Source organism: Ceratotherium simum, chromosome 3 (assembly GCF_057802395.1).
Source record: "Ceratotherium simum simum isolate JZ-2026a chromosome 3, ASM5780239v1, whole genome shotgun sequence".
Classification (NCBI taxonomy): domain Eukaryota; kingdom Metazoa; phylum Chordata; class Mammalia; order Perissodactyla; family Rhinocerotidae; genus Ceratotherium; species Ceratotherium simum.
In genome coordinates this window covers 65,286,020-65,308,740 of record NC_141902.1, presented here as the reverse complement: position 1 = coordinate 65,308,740, position 22,721 = coordinate 65,286,020, and the positions used below count along the sequence as shown (strand labels likewise).

The 22,721-nt window shown below is 40.9% G+C and overlaps 1 protein-coding gene and 1 pseudogene across 1 annotated transcript; one reads left to right on the top strand and one right to left on the bottom strand.

Annotated features, from left to right (window-relative positions):
- Positions 1–3,925: 3,925 nt before the first annotated feature.
- Positions 3,926–8,831, bottom strand: LOC101391137 (transmembrane protein 202). The gene is made up of 5 exons (XM_004422023.3): positions 8,751–8,831; positions 8,252–8,507; positions 5,208–5,357; positions 4,739–4,870; positions 3,926–4,259 (listed from the first exon to the last, which is right to left on the bottom strand). Exons 1-5 carry the CDS (start codon positions 8,829–8,831, stop codon positions 4,063–4,065), a joined length of 816 nt encoding a protein of 271 aa, XP_004422080.1. The 3' UTR covers positions 3,926–4,062.
- Positions 8,832–11,428: 2,597 nt separating this feature from the next.
- LOC101390882 (NADH dehydrogenase (ubiquinone) complex I, assembly factor 6-like) lies at positions 11,429–12,517 on the top strand (annotated as a pseudogene).
- The last annotated feature ends 10,204 nt before the right edge of the window (positions 12,518–22,721 follow it).

Here is a 22,721-nt window from a genome sequence, read left to right as displayed (position 1 = left end):
ATTTGTACGTGTCTATTTCTAGGTTTTCTATTCGGTTCCATTTGTTTGTTTAAACCTGTGCCAATACCGCACTGTGCTGTTTACAATAGTTTGATAAGTCATCTTCATATCACTTAGGGTAAATGTCTCCATCTTCTTATTTTTCAAAACTATCTTGACTTTTTTTTGGCTCTTTGCAAGGAGAAAAGAATGAACTGTCCTAAATTTTAGGACTTTATTGTCATTCTTCACAGAAGAACTCTGTCAGATTTTGTTTTGAATTGCATTGAATCCACAGATTAATTTGGATATTTGATGTCTTATTGGTTCAAAATATTAAGCACACACTGATAGGGTTACAAGGAAAAATATGGGAAAATCTAAAGCCATCATGGGAGATTTTAACACAGGAACATAACATAAATAAAGAGTGGTAACAAAATAGAAATTTTAAACAACAAAATATGCTTGAGTAAAAAATATGTGTCTACATAACATATAAACTTTAGTGTGTCCTCTTTTTTATTCTTAAAATTATTTATTCATGCTTTTTTTCCTTCTTAATTATATTTGCTTATAGTTTGACTTTATTCCATTTTTTCCAAAGATCTAGATTTTAGGTTATTGTTTGAACCTAAAGACTTTTTCATATTTTATTAATGTTTACTTTAAAATTTTTCTTTCTTCTTCTTTTGGTTTATCTAGTTATTCTTTTTCGGTTCATGAGTTGAATGCATGATTTATTTTAAACTATTTGGTCTGTTTTGTTTTAAATAAATGCACCTAGGTGTTTTGATTGTAGTAATTCTTTTGTTGTCCTTCAGTTCTAAATATTTTTCTCAGTTCCATTGTATTTCCTTTTTACCCATGATATTTTTAGGGAGCCTTTTTTAGTTCTCAAAAATACGGAAAAATTTTTTATCATTCCCTTTTTATTGAATTCTAATTTAATTTTATTATGTTTAGGAAACACTAGGACTGATGGATAGCCTTTGAAATTTATTGAAACTTTCTTTCAGACATAGTATTTGGTCAATTTTTTCAAACATTCTAGATATATCTGAAAATAAAATATTTTCTCTTTTTGTTGAGTATACTATCTAGATTTTATCCTATCTATTGAATTTTTTATTTCAATGATTGTATTTTTCATTTCCACGATTTCTGATTGGTTCTTTTTCATTTAAATCTGTTCCTGTTTTATTTCTATCTATTTTTGTTTCATAGTTTTTGGTTTGTCATATATCTCTTTGTGCATCCTAAGAATACTTAAAGTCATATTATACCCCAAATTAATCTGAAATGAATTCATATTCTGATTTTGACTTAGAGTTTTTTTCTGAACATTTCTTTACATGTTTGGAATTCCTATCTGCAGTCACATAAGAATTCCTATATGCAGGCACGAAAAAAATTTTGTTGGCTTTTTTGTTTCCTTCTCTCCCTCTATGCTCATTCCATCCAGTAGTTTTGGGGTTTCCTTACCTTGGCCAGAGGCCCCAGTCCAGAGTCAGATCTCATAATGTGGTATTTCAGATTTTCTGCTCTGTTACACTATCAGGAAATATCATAAACCCAGTTAATGAACCAATGGGCTGCTTGGTTAAGCAAGCTTGTGTACGTGTCCTTGTACCTCTTTGGGTCTGTAGTTCCAAATAAGCTACCGCCCCAGTCAGTGCTTGGAAGTAGTTTTTGTTTAACTTCTTTTCTTAAGTCCCTAGTTGGAGCTAGAGCTGTGGACCTGTCTCTAGCCCATGTTCTGACAAGCACTTTTAGTTCTTTTCACTCCACAGGCTCTGGCTTCCTGTTCACCTCTGCTTACTTTTGGACTTAGAGCCCATTAAGTCTATAGCTTAACTTGAATCATAGCCTTGTGTTTATGTTATTTTTCTGGTCTGTGAAAATGCTTGTCTTGTTTTGACCTGGCTATCCTTCTCTCTCTCTCTCTACTTCGTCTATCACGCAGTGTATTTGGAGCAGCGGGGTTGTATCAAAGGGTGATTTACTGAGCTATCTTATTGGAAAATCACTTAAGCTTTTTAAGGAATTCTCTGCAAGCAAAGAAAGAGAGAAAGAGAAAATAGAGCATTCAGTTTCTAAAGGAGCCATGACAGTTTGTCTCTGCTTATAAGATCATTCTTTACTGGCAAAGTAGAAAACTGGTTTTACAATTCCTGCCTATTCTCCCCTAATACCCAGGGCCTTTATTATTACTGTCTTATTATTTAGCATCTTCCACTCCCATTCAGACCTTCTTTCTCCCCACTCAACTTAAAACTTCCATTCCCTGAAGAGTCATCAGTATTCAGCTCCCTGTCAATTTGGTCATATAATTATTTAAACTGAATTATAAATAAAGCTCATGAGACTAACGAGTCCTTAATTAGTCAATATGTGGAGTATGCTTAGTTTGTGAGTAGTGACGGGAGGAGGGGGAATTGGACTTGACTACATGTCTATTCTTGCAACAAGACAGAGGCCCAGGAACAGCCTGAGGAGCGTCTGAAATGAGGCCACTTGAAGTAAAGAGGCACCAGTCATTCTGCCATTACTAAGATCACCTGCTAGGAAGAGGGGCCAACACAGAGAAAAGGGTTTTCTAAGGCAGGGTCAAAATGAGGTATGAGTATATATATGTGTTTGTGTGTGTGTCTCTATGTGTGGTTGCACACATGCGTGTGCTGCTAAACTCCTACCCATAGGAATAAAAGCAAAAGTATTAACCTAATGGGCTTCCAGTTACCATCTGGAAATGTTTGGGAATTTCTGATCAGGGACCAGGATTATTAGAACTACATAATTGCTCCATGTCTATTATGTTTGTTCTCTGCAAAGGTTACCAGTGAATCTCTAACCAAAAGGACCCAAGGGCTTATCTTTAAGAGCAGCAAGGGGTGAACCTGGGCACTATAGTCCATTCCACAGCCAGGCTTGGGGAGGAGGAGAACAGACTTCAACGAATGGAGTAGTAGTGGCAGCTACTAAAGGGAAAAAGACAAAATGAATGTCAGGGACCTTCTGCATGGAATCTGGTCTGGGTTTGAAAGGGATCTTTAGCCATCAAGATATTTATGTGATTGCTTGAAATCTCCCCCCTCTTTCCTCAGTCTTACAGGGTATAGAAAACATGGAAAATCTCTCAACTTGGTCCACATATATACTTAGGCTGAAGAAAGCCCTTTAGCCTAATTTGGCTCAGTAAAACATAATTGATGCCTAAAAAATCCAAAGAGTCTCAGGCCCTCTCAAGAATCTGATGGAATTTATGGCCGTTTTCCCAGAAAAATACATACACAAGTTTTGTATAGAATTTCAGAGAGCTTGTAGATGCCTGGTTAAGGTATCTCCCAGCCTAGGGAGAAGCAGTGGGTTCACATAACAGACTGTAAGGGTTTCAAATTACCAATCCTAATAGAAAGTGGGACCTCATGGATTCCCCAGAATCCACCCAGAACCTCTCAGCTCCTTTGGGTGGTAGGTATTATCTCCATTGCTGTCCACTCCATTTCTGGTAATGATCTCCAATTCAAACTCAACAATATTGTCCAAATGCCTTCCATCCTGAATGTGCCCAAAGCCACACAATTTCTTGGCTTTGAAAGTCATGAAAATGCCTATTAGATGCTACCCAGAGTTAACAGATTCTTTACCAGGAGCCTTGCACGTGGTTTGTCTATGTCAGTTCTACCAGGAGGCTCAGCAATGCCTCGCAGTTAAAAAACATTTCAAACAGAATTAGTTGACATTTTTCTGCATTCTGGTCCCTGAGATCCCTGATGCCCAAGGAGGTCTCTGATCCACACACTGCATCTACTGCTAGTTTCTTTCATTCGCGACCCTAAACACTGATGTTTTCTTTTAGAAAATTTTTCTTAAGTGAGTTTTCATTGCTTTCTTTATGACTATCATACATATTTTGGATCCAATGCACACAAAAGACATTTCATCGGCTTTAATGCTGTCTCCTTCAATAATGTGGACATGATATTAGGAAAGTTTCCAAGAATCTGCACAATCATTCCCAACTCAGTTAGCTTCTCCCACATTTTTAAGACAAGCAGTAGTTGGGTTTTCCTATCACCATCACAGTTCTGCATTTGGTAGTTTTTTATTTTCCTCACTTGGAGATTCCATCTCAGAATTTGACCCTTCATCTTCAGCAGGTGATATTGTAGTCACTGGACCAACCCCCAACCTTGATGTCTCTATAGGAATCGCAGTGACATCTTGATCAAGGGGAGGAGATCTGGAAGTTATGTAGTTGAGGAAGGAGATGATCCCTAGGGGAAGAGAAGAATTTGAGCTGCGTTTCAATAAACAGATGGTCTTTTGGCTTCTAAAATTCTTACTCATCCTTTAAATACTCAGTTCAAAAGGCCTCTTTTCAGTGAAGTCAACCCTCCTCTCTCCCAGCAGAGTTACTTTACCCTCCTGTGCTCCCATTTCATTATAGTATTTCTCACATGGTTAGAACAAAGCTTGAACCTCCTGGATGCAAATAATGGTTCCACTACTTTCTGTGTGGTCTTGGGCAAGTTACTCAACCTGTCCATGCTTCAGTTAGTGGTAGAACAGGTTACTAATTCTAGATTTTCAGACTCCAAAATCCATGCTTTCTTCACCATACCACACTGCCTCTCAATGTAGAAGTGTTCTGAATGAAAACAGTTTGTGCTTCTATTTCTCCTAGATTCTAATTCCCTTTCAACAAGTAACTTTCTCTTCCAACTTTCTAGCATAAGGCAAGGGACTAACTCACCAGCAAATGTGTATAAGAAGTCACTCCACCAATTAAGATGATAGGCCCATAGGAGATCTGACTCCATGGCGTCTCTAGCATGCCAACGAACCTGTGCCAGAAATAGGACGAGGCAGAAGAGCAGGCAGGTGGCTAGGACCAGAAGAAAAGATGTCACAACCCATCAGTGTCTTAAGTCTGCCTTGACCCCCAACCCCAACTCTTCTGCTTTCAGGCACCATATGTGTGGAAAGGACCCCAAAATTTGGGGACTGACCAAGATGAGAGAGAGAAAGGGGCCTCTACCTCTCCCCCAGCATAAGTCAGCTAAAGTGTGTTATATACGATAAGACAGGGCAGACAGCTGGCAACAGGATGTGATACTGAAGAAAAGAAAACAGACAAGAAAAAGAGGATGAAAGTCCCACAGAGACACTTTGTTCCCTTGACAATTTTACCATGGTATTACCCTGCCCATCTAGGTCTGTACCTGAGGTGAAGCTGAGCATGGATACCTTCAGATCCAAGTTGGTGGTCATGCTTCCTCTTCTAGGTAGGCAAGAGCTGAACAGCCAGCCAAGGCCAATGAGTATGATTAGGACAGAGATGAGGAAGAAGGCCCTGGAATATTGGAGGTAATCTGCCAAGGAAAAGGAGAAAGGAAAGGCTTGGTTAGTCCAGTGGGTGACCTCCCCTTAAGAAAATCAGATGAAGTCTTAGAGAAGGGAGTGAGGGCTAAGGAGGATGAAGCTGAGCTTGCTACGTGGTATCCAGGGCACAAATAAGGATCTTCTTTCCCAGCTCATCCCCACACAGCTTGATGATGTTTATTGTGTGATGGTTCCCAGGGTCTTGGCTCTGGAGTGCCCAGTGCCTTCACCAAAAGACCTACCGTTTTTTCCCCACCCTCTGCAAAACAGTTCAAGTTACTCTCTGTGGCAACACATTCCTTTACATTACGGTCTGATCTCATCTCTGCTGTGAGGGAATTAGCAGAAGGATGTGTTCCACATTTGAGATCTAGTGGTAAAAGGGAAGAATGGTGTCTTTTCCTCTGCACCACTTCTTCATCCTGTTAGCAATAGCTACAGCACAGAGGCTATCAGCCATCTAGAACCAGGTGAAGTCAAAGCGAGGGGTACAACGGCCTGAAGCGAGTCTGGGGCAGAGGAACATGAGCACGTACATTCTTGAGCCCACCTGCGATAGCCCCTGTGGAACTCTCAGAAACGACTGGGAATACTGTGGGAGAGGGGGCTAAATTCTTGCAATCCAACAGGTAAAAGTTCAAAGTTCTTGAATTTGGACAATAATGCATTTGGGTAATAACATATTATTGTCTCAGGCTGATGAGGCCTAGACATACTGATTACATTTTGGGAATTCCTTGTAAGGTCTGTACTACAGACTTATTACTGGCCCTAGAATTAGGACTAGTTAACATTGGAAATAGGGTGGGTACTTGACTTATAATTGTATACTTAAAGGACTCAGTTGACTTTCTCTAAACAAGTAACAGCTGGCCTCACAGGTGAATTCAGGAAATAAACTATTTGCTGCTTTAAGTGAAAAATTTCAAGATTCTGACTCATTAAAGATTTAAATAATAATCTCAAGACCTGAGTTTTAGCCTGGGCACCCAGTCACATAAATATAATTGTAGCTTAATTTTTATGCCTATATCTTTTACTCCATTCCTCTAGAAATGGAATTAGTGAGTATAAATCTCTGGATATACATAAATCATGTTGCTTTGGTTATGCGCATTTACATGGTCCCCAGCATACATGGGAGTATGCAGCATTGTATATTGCCATTTAAAAATCTCTGTTTGTAGGGAGGCTGGCCCAGGGGCATGGATTAAGTTCGCGCACTCTGCTGCGGCAGCCCAGGGTTCACGGGTTCTGATCCCGGGCGCAGACCTACACACTGCTCATCAAGCCATGCTGTGGAGGCATCCCATATACAAAACAGAGGAAGATGGGCACAGATGTTAGCTCAGGGCTAATCTTCCTCAGCAAAAAAGAGGAAGATCGGCCATGAGTGTTAGCTCAGGGCCGATCTTCCTCACCAAAAAATAATAATAAACAAAAAATCTCTGTTAGGGCTGGCCCTCTGGCCTAGTGGTTAAGTTCAGTGCGCTCCACTTTGGTGGCTCAGGTTCAGTTCCCAGGTGCAGACCTACACCACTCGTTAGCGGCCATGCTGTGGCAGCAACCCACATACAAAGCAGAGAAAGATTGACAACAGCTGTTAGCTCAGGGCAACTCTTCCTCAAGCAAAAAGAGGAAGATTGACGACAGATGTTAACTCAGGGTGAATCTTCCTCAGTAAAAAAAAAAAAAAAAAAAATGTGTTAATGTCGTGGTTGAAAAAAATCTATCCCATTGTTCATTTGAATTGCCTTTCTTTAATGATTGATTGAGGTTAAAATAGTTTTCCTATGCTTATTAGACATTTGTACTTTCTGTTTTGTGAATTGTCTGTTCAAAAATTATTTATTTGGGTATTTGTTCTTAATAATAATTTATATATATTTTTGATATATTAAGGCCATTAACCTTTTATCTTTCATATTTGTTGCAAATATTTTCCCTAGTTTTTATTTTTAGTTGAAGATGCAGTTCAATTGTCTGCCTGCCTTTGATTTTAGTTTCTTCCCAAGATCTTGTTTTAGGATCCAACCCCTTAGTTTCGAGTACCATAGCCCACAGCCAAGTAATTGATGTTCCACCTCAGGATTGGGCCCAGGTGCCCCCCTCACCTCGGCATCTGGGACCCCTGCTTATCTGAGAAGGAGAAATAAACACTTTACTCATGTATGTTTTCCTTCACAGTACCTGTTTCTTTGTGTAAACGTATCTCTTGTGAATGATGGGGAAACTGTTTAGCATCATTATATCTTTCCTCTAAGTCTTGGTTCAGGTTGAAAAACTCATGCATATGACATCTTCTAGCCCTAGAAGCTTATTTTTAAATATTTTGTGTTGCATTTTCAGATTTACTTAAATTCACATAAAATTAGCCATTAATAATTTACTCTAAATAGCTGGTATTTGTTATACTACCTATCTGACATGCATTTAAGTTTTCTTCTACTGGTAGCAGAAGAACAAGCTGACCTTGAAAATGAAATCTTGATTTTCATTTTCATTTCATTGAAAATGGAGGCTGAGACACTGTGCTTTATCTCCCAGCTATGATCAATCACTCCTTTTCTATTTCTGCAAACCACATTAGAATAACAATTACCTTGCTTCACAGTAACAGCTCGTAAATGACAAAAGAGTTCTTCCCAGAGAGTAAAGAGAGTATCAACTCATAGTTTGGGAGAGGAAACAACCTGGGGTAGGAGGGAGAAAGGGTATACTGAGGACACCAAAGAAAAGGATGGCTATATTCACCATCCTGAGATCCATCCTGGATTTAGAAAGGTGAGGGCCAAAAGATCTTGGAGGAAGAAAGACGAAGGGCCAATGTGAGAGAAAGCTCTGAAACTGTGGGGCCTGCGGCATTTAATTCAGTGGCACTCACAGGGTGGCTTGGGTGTGTGGCTCCAGCACAGCTCATGGTTGCACGTGATCCAGAGTCCTGCGTAGAGCTCAAGGCCATTCTTGATCACCAGGAACTGCACCCAGTTCAGCGGGGACACGCAGATCAGCATCAGGAGGCTAAAACCACAGAGGCTGCCACAGAACATTCGGATATAGGTGTGTGTTTGATCCACATGCTGCTGCCGCCTCTCGGGTGGCATCGAGGCACTCGGATGTTTGTTGGTGGGGAGGGTAGGCTACAAGGATGAGGGAAATATTGCCTACCCACAAAGATAACCTTTGATCCCCAAGGTCACCTATTCTTCTCTACCTCAAGTATCCCCATGTGGGTATGATTTGTGGATACCTTTCCCTACCCCTTCTATAAAAACCAAGATCATCAGGGTGATATTTTCTCTATCTTTAGGACCCTCTGTCTAGGCCCACCTTTAAGAAAATCCTCTTCCTCCCATCTGACCTATAATTAGGTATCTCCTCACCCTTTGGTATTTCCGATTCCCCTTAATTTTGGGAACCTCAGGACTGTAGAAGGTCAAGATTAATTGTTCCCTCCTCTCCATCTTGGCAGCCAGTTCACTTCCTAACTGCCACGGAATTTGTCTCAGCACCTCATCACACATGCTGGCAGAACCAAAAGGGGCCAGAACCCATAGCATAGATCCCATTTCTGTTTCATATTCCGGGTCTGGTTAGATCAGGAAGACATCATCATATTTTAATGCGTGATGCTCACCCTCCCTTCTCTGACTCCTCCCAACTCCTTTATTAAGTAAATCCGCAAATATTTTGTCAGCAGTTGCTGTGTGTCAGGGTTTGTGCTGGGTCTTGGGACATAAAGATGAATAAGACACAGTTCCCTAAAAGCAAATAAAAACGTGTAACTCGGGTGTCTCCAGGACTCATAGCTTGTGGTTATAATTTAAGATTATATATATGATCTTGATCTACTGATACGTGTATACACACATCAGTAGGCCAGAATGTATGCTCTTGCCCCAGCTCTAAGTGGAAGGCCCAGATGTGTCTCAACAGGCTCATGAACTGGTCTGTCAGCCACAGTCCTTCTTGCAGCATCCACTTGTTTCCTCCTTTCTTGCTCTGCTTCCGTCTCTTCAATGCCCTGTACTCATGAAGCCACTGAGGTGCTACACCCCTGCCAATGCCACTGCTGAAAGGGCCCACTGTGACAATGCCAGTGTCCCTAGCCTGGGGGCTACCAGCCGACGTGCTGAAAGCTACCACTCAAGATACCGCAAGTGTTGGGTTCTACGAGGAAGTGAGGAGAATGGCCTTTCCCTGGTTCCAGAGGCAGCACAGCTTGTGCCCAGAGTATCTCAAAGTCTCCTTTTCAAACAACTCTCTCAGCGTTGGTCCTAACTCCTTTCCCCACAAGCACTCAAAATCAATCCAAGGTTTTGAACAGATGCCATCCTGTTCCACAGCAGGAACACTGATTCAAATAAATGCCCAGCAGGATTACCAGCTCTTGTTTTCCACAAACAGATAAACTTTGATTCCTAAGTTCGGGCTGAATCAAAATGCCCTATCACACTTTTCTCCTAGCATACCCTCTCCTCACCCACCCCAACCTGTGGAAACCTATACTTTATGTCTGCTGGTAGGAACTACTGGCAGTAGCTGGTTTATGTCCATGCCTTAGCAAGTAGTCCTCCTTCTACAAATGTGTTATTTGACTCTCTGTCTCCCAGTACTTAGCTCAGTGCCTGGAAAAACAGTATTTAATGATGAATGAATGAGTGAGCAATACATTTTTATACAAAGTACAGAGGTGGATACAGAGGACAGAATGGTTAACATTGTCAGAGGAAAATTAAGGAAGGTTGATTGGAAGAGATGATGTTTTAGCTGGATTTTAAAGGAATTTGCCAATTAATCAAGGTGGAAGGGCATTCGAGGCAAAGAGAATGTGTCTCAAGGCAGGAAGCCATGAACAACATGAGGTTCTCAGGGCACTAGAAGCAGTGTGGTTCTACTAGGCACAAAAATCAAAGGTAAGAGTTGAGTGTTGCAGATCTAGGCAAGTGCTAGATGACAGAGTTTTTATGTCATGCTATGCAATTACATTGTGAAGCTTCAATTGCTGGAATACTCTAGCCTTCCTGGCATGATTGTAGGAAAGACTTTTCCATCTGCAGCAAACTGGCTTGTACAGCATGATTGTTAGATACACATGTACGGCTAGAGAGCTAGCTATAAGCTTTGAACAGGCAGGCCTGCCTTTCCATCCTGGTTCTAGCACTTACTTAGTTCCAACACATATGGGCTAGGTTCCTTTGGGAAATTTCCTTAACCTCACAGAACCTCAGTTTCCTTGCCTCTAAAACTGGAATAATAATCATTCCTGCCTCATAAAATTATTGTGAAGATGAAATGAGATAATACATGTAAAGCTCTTAGCACCTTAATACATGCTCAATAAATACTGTCTATTATTGATGGATATTGATATTATTAATAAATATGTAATCTGTATTGAGCAATTAATAAGTGCTCGGTAAATACTATCTATTATTATTTTTTAAACTGTCTTTCCAAGTTTGCTTGAGCATGACCTTGGCACAGGCGACCCTGAGCCAAGATGAAATACTCATGTTTATGGAAAAGATGTGTCACCCCTCACCCCTTCACTAGCAGCACCAAATAAGCACCTTACCAAAGAGATGATATTGAGGCAATGTGAGGTAACAGATCGTCTTGTGAGCAGTGTCTGATTTGGTAAATGATGCAACTCTCTAGCTATTAAAGGAACAGGTTAGGCATCATTCAACTCTCAGGCTTACCAAAAGGTAGGATGTTCTGGCCAGCTGGGAACTTGCGAGGGCCTGGATGCGTATGACAAAACAAGCATTTATTCATATCTGGTGGCTGTGTATATTGCCATTCACCTACTAAAAAGCAATTTGGGGTCTCCAGCCTGTGATGCAGCGGGCCGCCCTGGAGCCTGTAGGCAAGTGTGGCGACTCCTGGAGCTCGCAGGGTCCAGGCAGAGAGTGGCCAAGGCCAGCGGACTGAGCGCCTGGGGCATTGACCCAACACTACATGGAGCTGCTGTGGAAATGAGATTATGAAGGCTCTCTACGCTCCCTGCTTCGCCCTGCAGAATCCCAGAGCTCTGCTTTTCCACTGAGGCCCTTTGATGTGAAACTGGCTCAGGCTGGTTGAGGACTCAGTCTCTGAGAAAACAATTGGACTGATGAGAAGGCAGTTTTGGAAAAAAACGTGGACAATATGTACTGTAACAGTACACCACGTCGGCCTGTGGCCATTGAACTATGGAAGGTCTGCGCACCAGCAGAGGCAGGCCCCATTTCTGGGCCCCAGGTTGACTTCACAGAGCCCCAGGAAGGATGTAAAACCAAGCCTCCCACACAGAGTTCTGAGAAGAAAAAGGGGATGGGAAGCTGCTGTCCAAAGACATAATCTGACTAAAAGATGACTTATGAAAGTCACTGAGGGCTGGCCCGGTGGCCTAGTGGTTAAGTTTGATATGCTCCACTTCGGCTGCATGGACCTACACCACTTATTGGTGGCCATGCTGTGGCAGTGACCCACATACAAAATAGAGGAAGACTGGCAACAGATGTTGCCAGATGTAGCCCTGAGCTATCATCTGTTGCCAGTCTTCCTCTATTTTGTATGTGGCATGTCACCACAGGATGGCTAGATGAGCGGTGTGTAGGTCTGCCCCTGGGATCCGAACCTGTGAACCCCGGGCCACCAAAGTGGAGTGCGAGAACTCAACCACTACACCACTGGGCTGGCCCCTTTTCTTTTTTTAACACCAGAAATATTGGGTATAAAAGATCTTCATGAAGATCATGTCACAAGTCACAATGGAAAAGCACAAGGTTTTGTCACATGTTTGAGAGCAGTGCCCTATAATGGTAGCAGAAGAAGCCTATTCCTTCCTTTGGATATTTGTATGTTTGACAAATACAACACGTGGTATTTCACAAGAGTATTTTCTACAGAAGAACCAAGAAAAAAATGTGAGAAATGTAATATATGTCATTGCTAGCGAGGCACACTTGCACTAAAAGCATGCTAGATCCTTCCACAAAGTGTTCTTGTGAAAGCATTTCCTGCTTTTCTTCAAGTTGCTCTGGAGGATTATTTAAAGAAAATTCAACAAGTGGATTTTGATGTATTACACCCATCTTTACAGCAGAAGAATATATTACTTCCATTATCTTTGTATATTCAGTCATAGAGAAAAAGATATTAAAATAGTTTCACGGCAGTGAAAACAAAAGGCAATTTGATTAGAAGAAAACATAGAGTAACATCTTTGTGACCTTGAAGAAGGCCAAGATTTTTTTTAACAGGACTTCTATTCACCAGAAGATACCATCGAGAGAGTAAAAAGGCAATCCACGGAGTGGGGTAAGATCATTGCAATAAGTATACCTAACAAAGGACTTGTAGCAAGAATATATAAAGAACTCTTACAAATCAATAGGAAAGAGAGACAACCTAATGAAAAATGAGCAAAGTCCTTAACTGACGCTTTGCAAGATATCAAAAAGGCCAATAAACATATAAAAAGGTGCTCAGCTTCATTAGTCTTCAGGGAAATGCAAATTAAACCATAATGCCAAATCATCACACATCCACCAGAATGGCTCAAATGAAAAAGTGTTGCCAAGTACGTGGAGCAACTGAAACCCTCAGACACGTCTGCTGGGAGCGCAGATTGGTGTAATCACTTTGAAAAACTCCTTGGCAGTATCTGCTGGAGCTGAATAAACACATGCCCTTGTCACTCTAGGCAGGTGTGCAACAGAAAAGTGTCTATACGTCCACCAAAAGACACGCGTTACAGAGCCCTCAGCAGCACTCTTCATAACAGCCCCAAATTGGAAACCACCCACCTGCCCATCAACAGAAGAATGGAAAATTGTGGTACATTCTCACGATGAAATCCTATACAGCAATATGAATAATCTACGACCCGACGAGCAATATGAATGAATCTTGTAAACATACAGCTGAGCAAAAGGAGCCACACACGAAGGAGTACATGCGTGTGATTCCATTCATATGCAGTACAAAACAGGCAAAGCTAATCTGTGTTGTCAGAAGTCAGAAATACTCCTGGGAGGAAGATGACTAGGGACCAGGAGGGGACATGTAAGGGGCTTTTGGGTGCTGGAGATATTCGATTTCTTGATCTGGGTACTGATTACCAGAGTTCTACATGTATATTACACTTTAACAAAAAGTTAAAAGAATAAATTGGATATATAAATTAAGAATCTTAAAAATGTACCTTTTCTCTTGGTACTTTCACTTCTAGGAGTCTAAAAAATCAATATTATTATTATTACTGTTTATTTGTATAACCTCTTAGCTGCTAGGGACTGTGCTAGGTGCTTTATATACATTAACCCACCTGCTTTTGTAACTCAAAAATCTCCACTTCATTTTCTAATTTGTTACTGCTAACATATAAATAAGCTATTTTTTCTACTTATTTATCTTTTATCAGGCCACTTGACTGAATTATTTTTATTCTAATAGTTCCTTTGGGTAATTCTCTTGGATTTTCTAAGTACACAACATATCATCTGCAAATAATGATAATCTGTATCTTCCTTTACAAAATTTTTTTTTTTTTTTTAAAGATTTTATTTATTTTATTTTTTCCCCCCAAAGCCCCAGTGGATAGTTGTGTGTCGTAGCTGCACATCCTTCTAGTTGCTGTATGTGGGACTCGGCCTCAGGATGAACGGAGAAGTGGTGCCTCGATGCGCACCCGGGATCCGAACCCGGGCCGCCAGCATCGCAGCGTGCGCACTTAACCACCAAGCCACAGGGCCGGCCCTCTTCCTTTACAAAATTTGTCTTACTACATTTTTTTTTTTTTTGTGAGGGAGGTCAGCCCTGAGCTAACATCCATGCTAATCCTCCTCCTTTTGCTGAGGGAGACCCGCTCTGAGCTAACATCTCTTGCCAATCTTCCTCCTTTTTTTTTTTCTTCCCCAAAGCTCCAGTAGATAGTCGTATGTTATAGTTGCACATCCTTCTAGTTGCTGTATGTGGGACGCGGCCTCAGCATGGCCGGAGAAATGGTGCGTCGGTGTGCGCCGGGATCCGAACCCCGGGCTGCCAGTAGCAGAGCGCACGCACTTAACCGCTAAGCCACGGGGCCGGCCCTGTATTACTACATTAATTGGACCCTCCAGAACAGTGTTTATTAAGGGCAGTAGGCGTCCTTATCTTCCTCTTGACTTTAACGGAACTCATTCTATTGCTTTTTGTTTCAGATGTATATTCATTTTCAGGTTAAAGAAGTTTCATTCTATTTCTATTTTATCAAGATTTTTAATTTAGAACGTCTGTATCAAATTCCTTCTTAACTAGAATATGGTCTTTCTCCTTTAATCTATTTACTACAAACATTCCCTTAATTCATTTCCTAATGTTTATCTAATTTTACATTCCTGTAATAAAATATTTTTAGACAGGATACATTATTCTTCTGGTATACTTCTAGGAATATTTGTTTTTACAGTTGACCCAAGAATTATTTAAAGTTAACAAAACCCCACATGTTTTGATTTTTTTGCAGTTTTAATATATTATGGTCAAAAAACATGTCCTATAAGAATTTTACTTTTTGGAATCTAGTACTATTTGTTTTTTTGTCGGTTTTTCTAAATCTCCTATAGGCATTTAAAAACAATGTATAAGACCCCAAGTTTTAAATATATTTGTGTAGGATATAAGATTCTAAATCTGTAATATTTAAATTATTAATGGTATTTATTCAAGACATTCATGTTATTTATTTTCTCTGCACTTGATAAAATATTCTCAGAGAAATGTTAATATTTCTCACTATGATTATAATTTTTTCTTTTCCCTTATATTTCTTCTAGTTTTTACTTTATGCATGTTTGTTTCTTTGTTGTCAGGTGTGTGATAGTTCATGATGTCTATCTACTCTGTGAATTGTACCTTTTGTCATGAAAAATATTTACCTTTGTTCCACATAAATTTTTTGCCTTGGGTTCCATCAGATGTTAATAAACGTCTCCCTTGCTCTCTTTCTGTTTGCATTCTCCTGGTATATCTTTGATACTCCATTCTTTTACTGTCATCATTTTGGTATCATTTTAAATGTCTCCTATCAACAACACTTAGACTGTTCTTTGCTCACTCTAAGAGTCTTTACCTTTTAATGGTGGAATTTAACCTATTTACATATACAGTCATGTGTCGCTTAACAATGGAGATACATTATGAGAAACGTGTCATTAAGTCTTTTCGTAGTTGTGTCAACATCATAGAGAGTACTAAAGGGGAACAAAATTCGCCACCCCAGAATGTGTCTCTTTAACACGAGGCGTTATTATTTTATTATTTTAGGCTGATTATTTTTAAGAAACAAAAGAATTAGAAAGTTTTTCTTGTTACCTCCTCCTTAACTGCCTAAAAGAATTCAGATAAAAAAACCTGTCTCAAGAAGTGAGCTATCACCTTAACGTAACATGATCTAGGTGGTAGACAGGGAGGAACCTAGAGAAGCCTGTTTCTTGGGCTCCCCTCTGTGTTCTTCTGTTTCTGTGTGGTCAAACGTTCTGTTTTCCAAACGTTTGCTCCTTTTCACCTACCTGTGAATTGCCTTCCTTCCCTTTGGTGTCCCTGACTCTCCCTGCCCCCAACATCTTCTTTTGTCTTCAGCTGAGGATGGTATTTAAGATGGGGGCTTCAGCCATTTTGGTGAGTTACTTGGTGTTCCTGGGTGTCTCCCGTGTATACATGTTATTAAACTTTTGTTTGTTTTTCTCCTATTAATCTGTCTAATATCAATTTAATTCTTAGATAAGTCAGAAGAACCTAGAAGGGTAGAGGAAAATTTCTTCCTCCCCTACAGTACTTACACAAACCTAGATGGTACAGCCTACTACACACCTAGGCTATATGGTACTAATCTTATGGGACCACCATTGTATATGCGGTCCATCATTGACTGAAATGTCGTCATGCTGCTCATGACTGTAGTGCGATAGTTTAGACAGATTGGACTTATTCCTATCCTCTTATTCTTTGTATTTTCTATTAATTACATATTCTTGTTGCTTCCTCCCCTCTCTCTCTTATTTTGCCAGAATGATCCAGTTTTCTTTGGTCCTTTTCTTTTTCTGTAACGATTTGGAAGTCGTGTATACTGTTTCTGTATTGCTGGAGCTTATCAGTATCGTAACAGACATCTTTTTAAAAATTAATTTCAAAGGGCTGGCCCAGTGGCATAGTGGTTAAGTTCATGTGCTCCTCTTTGGTGGCCTGGGGTCTGCAAGTTCAGATCCCGGGTGCGGACCTATGCACCGCTTATCAAGCCATGCTGTGGCAGGCATCCGACATATAAAGTAGAGGAAGATGGGTACGGATGTTAGCCCAGGGCCAATCTTCCTCAGCAAATAAAAAAAATAATAATTTCAATGCATCAACGGTAGCAACAACCTCTGCTATACCCAGGGTTGCTAGGAGTCAGAATTGACTCAATGGCACTAACAACAACAAACGATATATATGAAAGTTGCTAAAAGAGTAAGTCCTAAGAGCTACACAAAGGAAAAAAATATATATGTATAGATTTTTGTATCTATATGAGCTGATAGATGTTAACTAAACTTGTGGTAATCATTGCATAATACATGTAAGTCAAATCACCATGCCTACAACCTAAACTTATACAGTGTAATATGTCAATTCTGCCTCTATAAAATAGAAAAAAAAACCCCAGAATATTAGCTCTTTTACATAATACAATATATTGTTAATTGAAAAATCTGTAGAATAGTGGTTATATCATGCTCTAATCTTTTATTGTCAAAAATTATGGATGTGTGTATATAGAAAACGGTCATACACAGAAATGACCATACACACTATGTCATACATATATACACATAGAAATATGTGCTAAAGTGCCAGTAATCTTTATATTTCTGGCTTTTATGCAGTCCCTTGGCACTGTAAAGGGTTCAAAAGTGTGAAATAAGCCCAGGGAAGGGGGTAAAGGTCACGAAAGACTGTGGTGACATTTCCTTGTAACCCAGCAGATCAGGGGCTTGGGTCACGAAGTTAGAAAATAAGTTATTCTGGAAAACAAACTTGCAATTCCTGTATAGCCAAGTTTGTGAACTGAGAGTCATACCATCTATGCACAATATGGTGTTGTTTGAATTTTCAAAAATAAATATGTATTGCTTTTATAATAAAGAAATGACAGTCATTGCCTCCCCACATGTTCCCTTCTAAGTGAATCTATTCCCTCTCTAGCACCTGTTCAAGGATGGAGCTTTGACCGTCTACAGATTAGATGACTCTGCCATTCCTTACCTATGGCCACAGCTGTTTGATTCAAGAATGACATCTCTTCCTTGCTGGGCCAATCATATTCTTTCTCTGGAGAATTTGAAACAGGAATACTGAGGGAATAAATTAGGAAGAGCAGGAGAATGAAGCAGATGCAGGGGTAGGGATGAGAAACAAGATGGGTCCTGAGAGACCAACGGGTAACCTTGATTCCTAACATATATTCCAGCCCACTTGACCCTGGCTATAATTAGCTTCTTATGCCTAGATGCTTGAGAAGATGATAATCTCCCCACTGTTGAGCTAGTTGGGGTTCTCTTCCCTGCAACTAAAAGATCTCTAACAGGAATATCAAGTGTTTAATCTTTTGCACTTAGAACACGAAGAATCTTTTTAATTACTGAAGCATTTTTATATTATCACTCATAGTACATTATCACTCATAGTGACATTTTATATCATCACTCATAGTAATGGGAAGGATAACTGTTTCTTTGACCTTTGTCTCCATAGTTAGAGCTCCAATTAATTCATAATTACCTGTGTTCACCTGTTGGCTCTGAACAATTCTTTATCCTTCCACTGCACCGGTCTCCTGCCACTTTCTGGCTAATGTGGACTCAAGGAAGGTTAGTGGATTTTAATATTTTCCTAAGCAAATTTTCTTTAGGAAGATAAATCAGCTACTGCCAAGATAGAAAAGCACTGGCCAAACACAGTGACTTTCAAATTTTTTGCATCATTGCTTCTTTCTAGTTGTAAAGTTAATTGAAAGTTGGCCATGCACATTCAAATCCACTGATCAAAAAAAAACAAATCCAATGATCATTCCTCTCTAGAGTAAGGCAGTGGGCTAAGAACAGGATGTAGGCACAGTGGGCTCCAGGACCAAACTGCATTCAATCTCAAGGAGACTAGATGACTACAGGCATTTCCAGAGGCACAATCCTGTGCAGTAGAGAGAGTCCTGGTCAGGAAAACCACACATCTGTGGTCTATTTCCAGCCTTACCACTATCCGGCTATATTTGCTCTTGGTTTGATAATTTCAATGTAAAAATTTGTTGGTGTGCCTACTGCATTCAAAGCACTGTACTACACCTAGCAAGGAATGAATTTAGTCATTTGACAAATATTTATTGAGCACCCACTATGTACTTGGCATTGTGCTAGGTGCTGGAAGTATCATTATGAATAATATCCGACTCTTGCTCTTGAGGAACAGCACTTCACCTCTCTGGGTCTCAGTTCTCTTATCTTAAATGAGAAAAGTGAACTAGGTAATTTCTAAGATCACATCTAGGTCTAAATTTTTACGATTCTCAAAAATTTCCCCTAGATCTCTATCATGTACTCCTTTTGGGGGGGGTGGGGGATTGTTTTGCTGTTGTCTTAGTTCAAGCAGAAGTTTACAATAGGGGATTAAACCAAGTTTTCTAACATGCATTACAAACAGCATATATTGATTTGAGTTCAGTAGTATAATGCTTCTCCCTAAATCTTTGTGAGAGCTTGATTCTTCTCTATGGAATTTTATGGATGCTTGATCTTTACTCAAGATAGTATGAGGCCAGGAGCAGAATCTTCAAACCACTGAACTCTGACAACTGCCTAAAGTGGCCATAACCCTGCCAGGTCCCATTGGGAAAGACACACTGAGGACACTCCAGGCCAAGGAACACTCTAGCTGGGTCCTTGACCCACATCTCTAATGAATACTCTATACAGGCGAGCTAGGCATCCCCATCCTGGTGCCACAGGGATTCCTTCTGCCTAGACTACGTCCTGCCCCAGGCCCCTTCTACTACACACCTCCTGCCTCCTCTTCCCAGTTCTCTCCCAAGTGGGAGGAAGCCCCACTGCATTTTCTGTGCCATCCACATGGGAGACAAATCAATCCCAATATGAAGAAAAAGGAATCCAAGAGAAAGATCCAAAGGCACTTCGAACAGAAGTAAGACATTTTAACTGTGCTCTTACCACCAAGAGGTCCACCCACAGAAATTAGACATTTTAGGGGCTGGCCCGGTGGTGTAGTGGTTAAATTTCTGCACTCTGCTCTGGTGGCCCGGGGTTTGCAGGTTTGGATCCTGAGCACGGACCTACGCACCGCTCATCGATCCATGCTGTGGCAGTGTCCTACATGTAAAATAGAGGAAGATTGGGGCAGATGTTAGCTCAAGGATAATCTTCCTCAGCAAAAAGAGGAGGATTGGCAATGGGTGTTAGCTCAGGGGCAATCTTCCTCACCAAAAAAAAAAAAAAAAAAAGAAATTGGACATTTTAAAAACATGTACCACAGTAATGTGCCACTAATGTTTTCTGAAATCAAATGTTAGTAGATGGCCAAAGGACAGAAAAGTTGAAGAGACTTGTGCTCTAGGGTTCTTGGAAGCTGTAGCCTGGCTATTAGTCAATGGAAGAAAATAAGATATGGAGGACCCAGGCAAGAGAAGAATGGGAGAAGAAGGGAGTAATAAACCTTTCAGGGCCGGGCCGGCCCCGTGGCTTAGCGGTTAAGTGCGCGCGCTCCACTACTGGCGGCCCGGGTTTGGATCCCGGGCCCGCACCGACGCACCGCTTCTCCGGCAATGCTGAGGCCACGTCCCACGTACAGCAACTAGAAGGATGTGCAACTATGACATACAACTATCTACTGGGGCTTTGGGGAAAAAAAAGGAGGAGGATTGGCAATAGATATTAGCTCAGAGCCAGTCTTCCTCAGCAAAAAAAAGAGGAGGATTAGCATGGATGTTAGCTCAGGGCTGATCTTCCTCACAAAAAAAAAAAAAAGAGAGGAATAATGAATATTGGGTTAGTAAAAAAATAAATAAATAAATAAATAAATAAATAAATCTTTCAGGGCCAACTGGGGAATTCCAGTGGATAATAATGTAGGGTCTGAATGATTTTCTGTAAAGGACTTATACCCTCAGTTTAAGGTTTCATCACTGTCCCACCTCCCTTAAGGAGGTTTCAGATTATTTCCGTGGGTTTGGCCAGCATAAGCATTATAACCATTGAGGCTCTAGGCACGAAGGCCTAAGAAATCAGACTAGAGCCAAGATAATCCTAGTCCAGAGCAGCCATCAGGATGCCTGGAGAAGGATGTAGTTTAAGCAAAAGGAGTCCCTATTGAGAGGGCCTTAAACACCACATAGCTGCTCTAACTAGATGAACGTGCCCATTTTTGGTCTAAAAATCCCAACATCAGAGGCATGGACTGTTGGTCTAAGCCTGAATAGGATTTCCGATGTCCTTCCATGAGTTTATCTGAGTTTGATATAAGCTTAAAGTGGGCAAGAGCTTTAATTAAACAGCTCCTATCGCAGAGGGGTACTAACATTATTGTTAACAGTATTTCTCTTCATGCACTCTTGGTTTTAGATGAACAGAACTGTCACCTGTCTTGTATCACTCCAGATTCTTCAATGATCTCTGCCTAAGTTCGTTTGCCATTTCATTCTATTCATTCAAAAATATTCATTAAATGTCTGTGTGCCAGACTCTGTTCTAGGACCTATGGATCCTAAAGTGAACAAGTTAGGTGGAATTTTCTTTCTGACTTGTAGTCCTTCCACTGGACTGCTCTTATCCTCTGCACATGGAAATTCTGACTATCTTGAAATTTTTAATACCAATGCTTCCTCATTCATGCATTCTTTCTACAAATGCGTGTTGAACACTTACTGTGTGCAGAGTCCTGGCTCGGGCAGTAAGGATACAACTCTGAAAAAGATACCACTCATTCAGCATGTGGTCTGTGGGGGACACGGACAAGAGGCTAAAATGAGGGTGTTAAGCACCTCAAAGGAGGTGATGTCTAAGTGCTTATCAAAGTTTCTCGTCTCGCAGCACATACAGGACATTGCTCTTGGCTGCAGTTGACTGGCCAGGATGTCTAGCTGCCCTAGACTCTGCCCAGCCACCCTAAGGATTGAGGGGATCACTGTCTCAGCACACCTGTACTCCATTCACAGCGCACTTGTTGGTCTGGTCTCAGCTAAGACCTGAAGTAGATGCTACATAGGAGAAGAGATATGCAGGGCCCTTCAGTCATTCACTTAACAAGTCTTTATTGAGCTTCTACTATGTGCTAGACCCTGTGCCAAGGGCTAGGAATAGAACAGTGAACACAGAATCTGTCCTTCACGAGTTTTTACATTAGTGAAGAAGACAGACAAATGGACAGGGAATTACAATACTGATACTAAAATGCAATTTTATTTTAAAATAATTACCTACTAGCCAAATAATGCCACACAATAGCATTATTTTTATCTCCTGTTGCAGTCAGAGATTCAACTATGCTCTGATAATACAGTGGTGAACCAGGAAGACAGGGTCGGTGACTCAATACGTATCTGTGGCGTTCTCACTGGTCAATCCTCAGGCCTCTCTTGCATTAACCCTCTGCTTCTGGTTACTCATTATTTCCTGGATCTATACGGCTCTTCCTCCCTTGCTGCTGTAGTTAAAGCTCTCATTATCTTCCACCTTCTATAAAAAGGGGCCTCCTAAGATGGGCACAGATGTTAGCCCAGGGCCAGTCTTCCTCAGCAAAAAGAGAGGAGGATTGGCAGATGTTAGCTCAGGGCCGATCTTCCACACACACACACACACACACACACACACACACACACACACACAAATGGGCCTCTTAACTGGTTTCTTATCCATCCAACTATTCAATATGAGACTTCTAAAATGCAAATGTTTGGGGTGATTTTCGGTTGCCCACAGAATAAAGTCCTGACTCTTGGACTTCCTATGTAAGCCTCTGTGGGACCAGGCCCCCCTCTTATCTCTGGGCATTCTCCATCTTGCACCCAAAGTCCAAGCAATATCTTACTGCTTGCAGTAGGTACAAACTCTGGTTTGTGGAGTTTTGTGTGAAGGGAGGGGATTTGGGAGCAGTTACTAGGAGATTTATTATCAACCATCAAGGGAAGAGCCCACCCGGGAGGCAGGAAAGGGGATGCCCTCAAGCTTGCTCTGAAAGTACACATTTTTTCCCCAGTCATAAGTAGATCACAGTTTTGTGGTCTTGTGACTCCCTCTCTAGCAGAGCCAGACTACCCTTTCCGCCTTACAGCATTTCACATC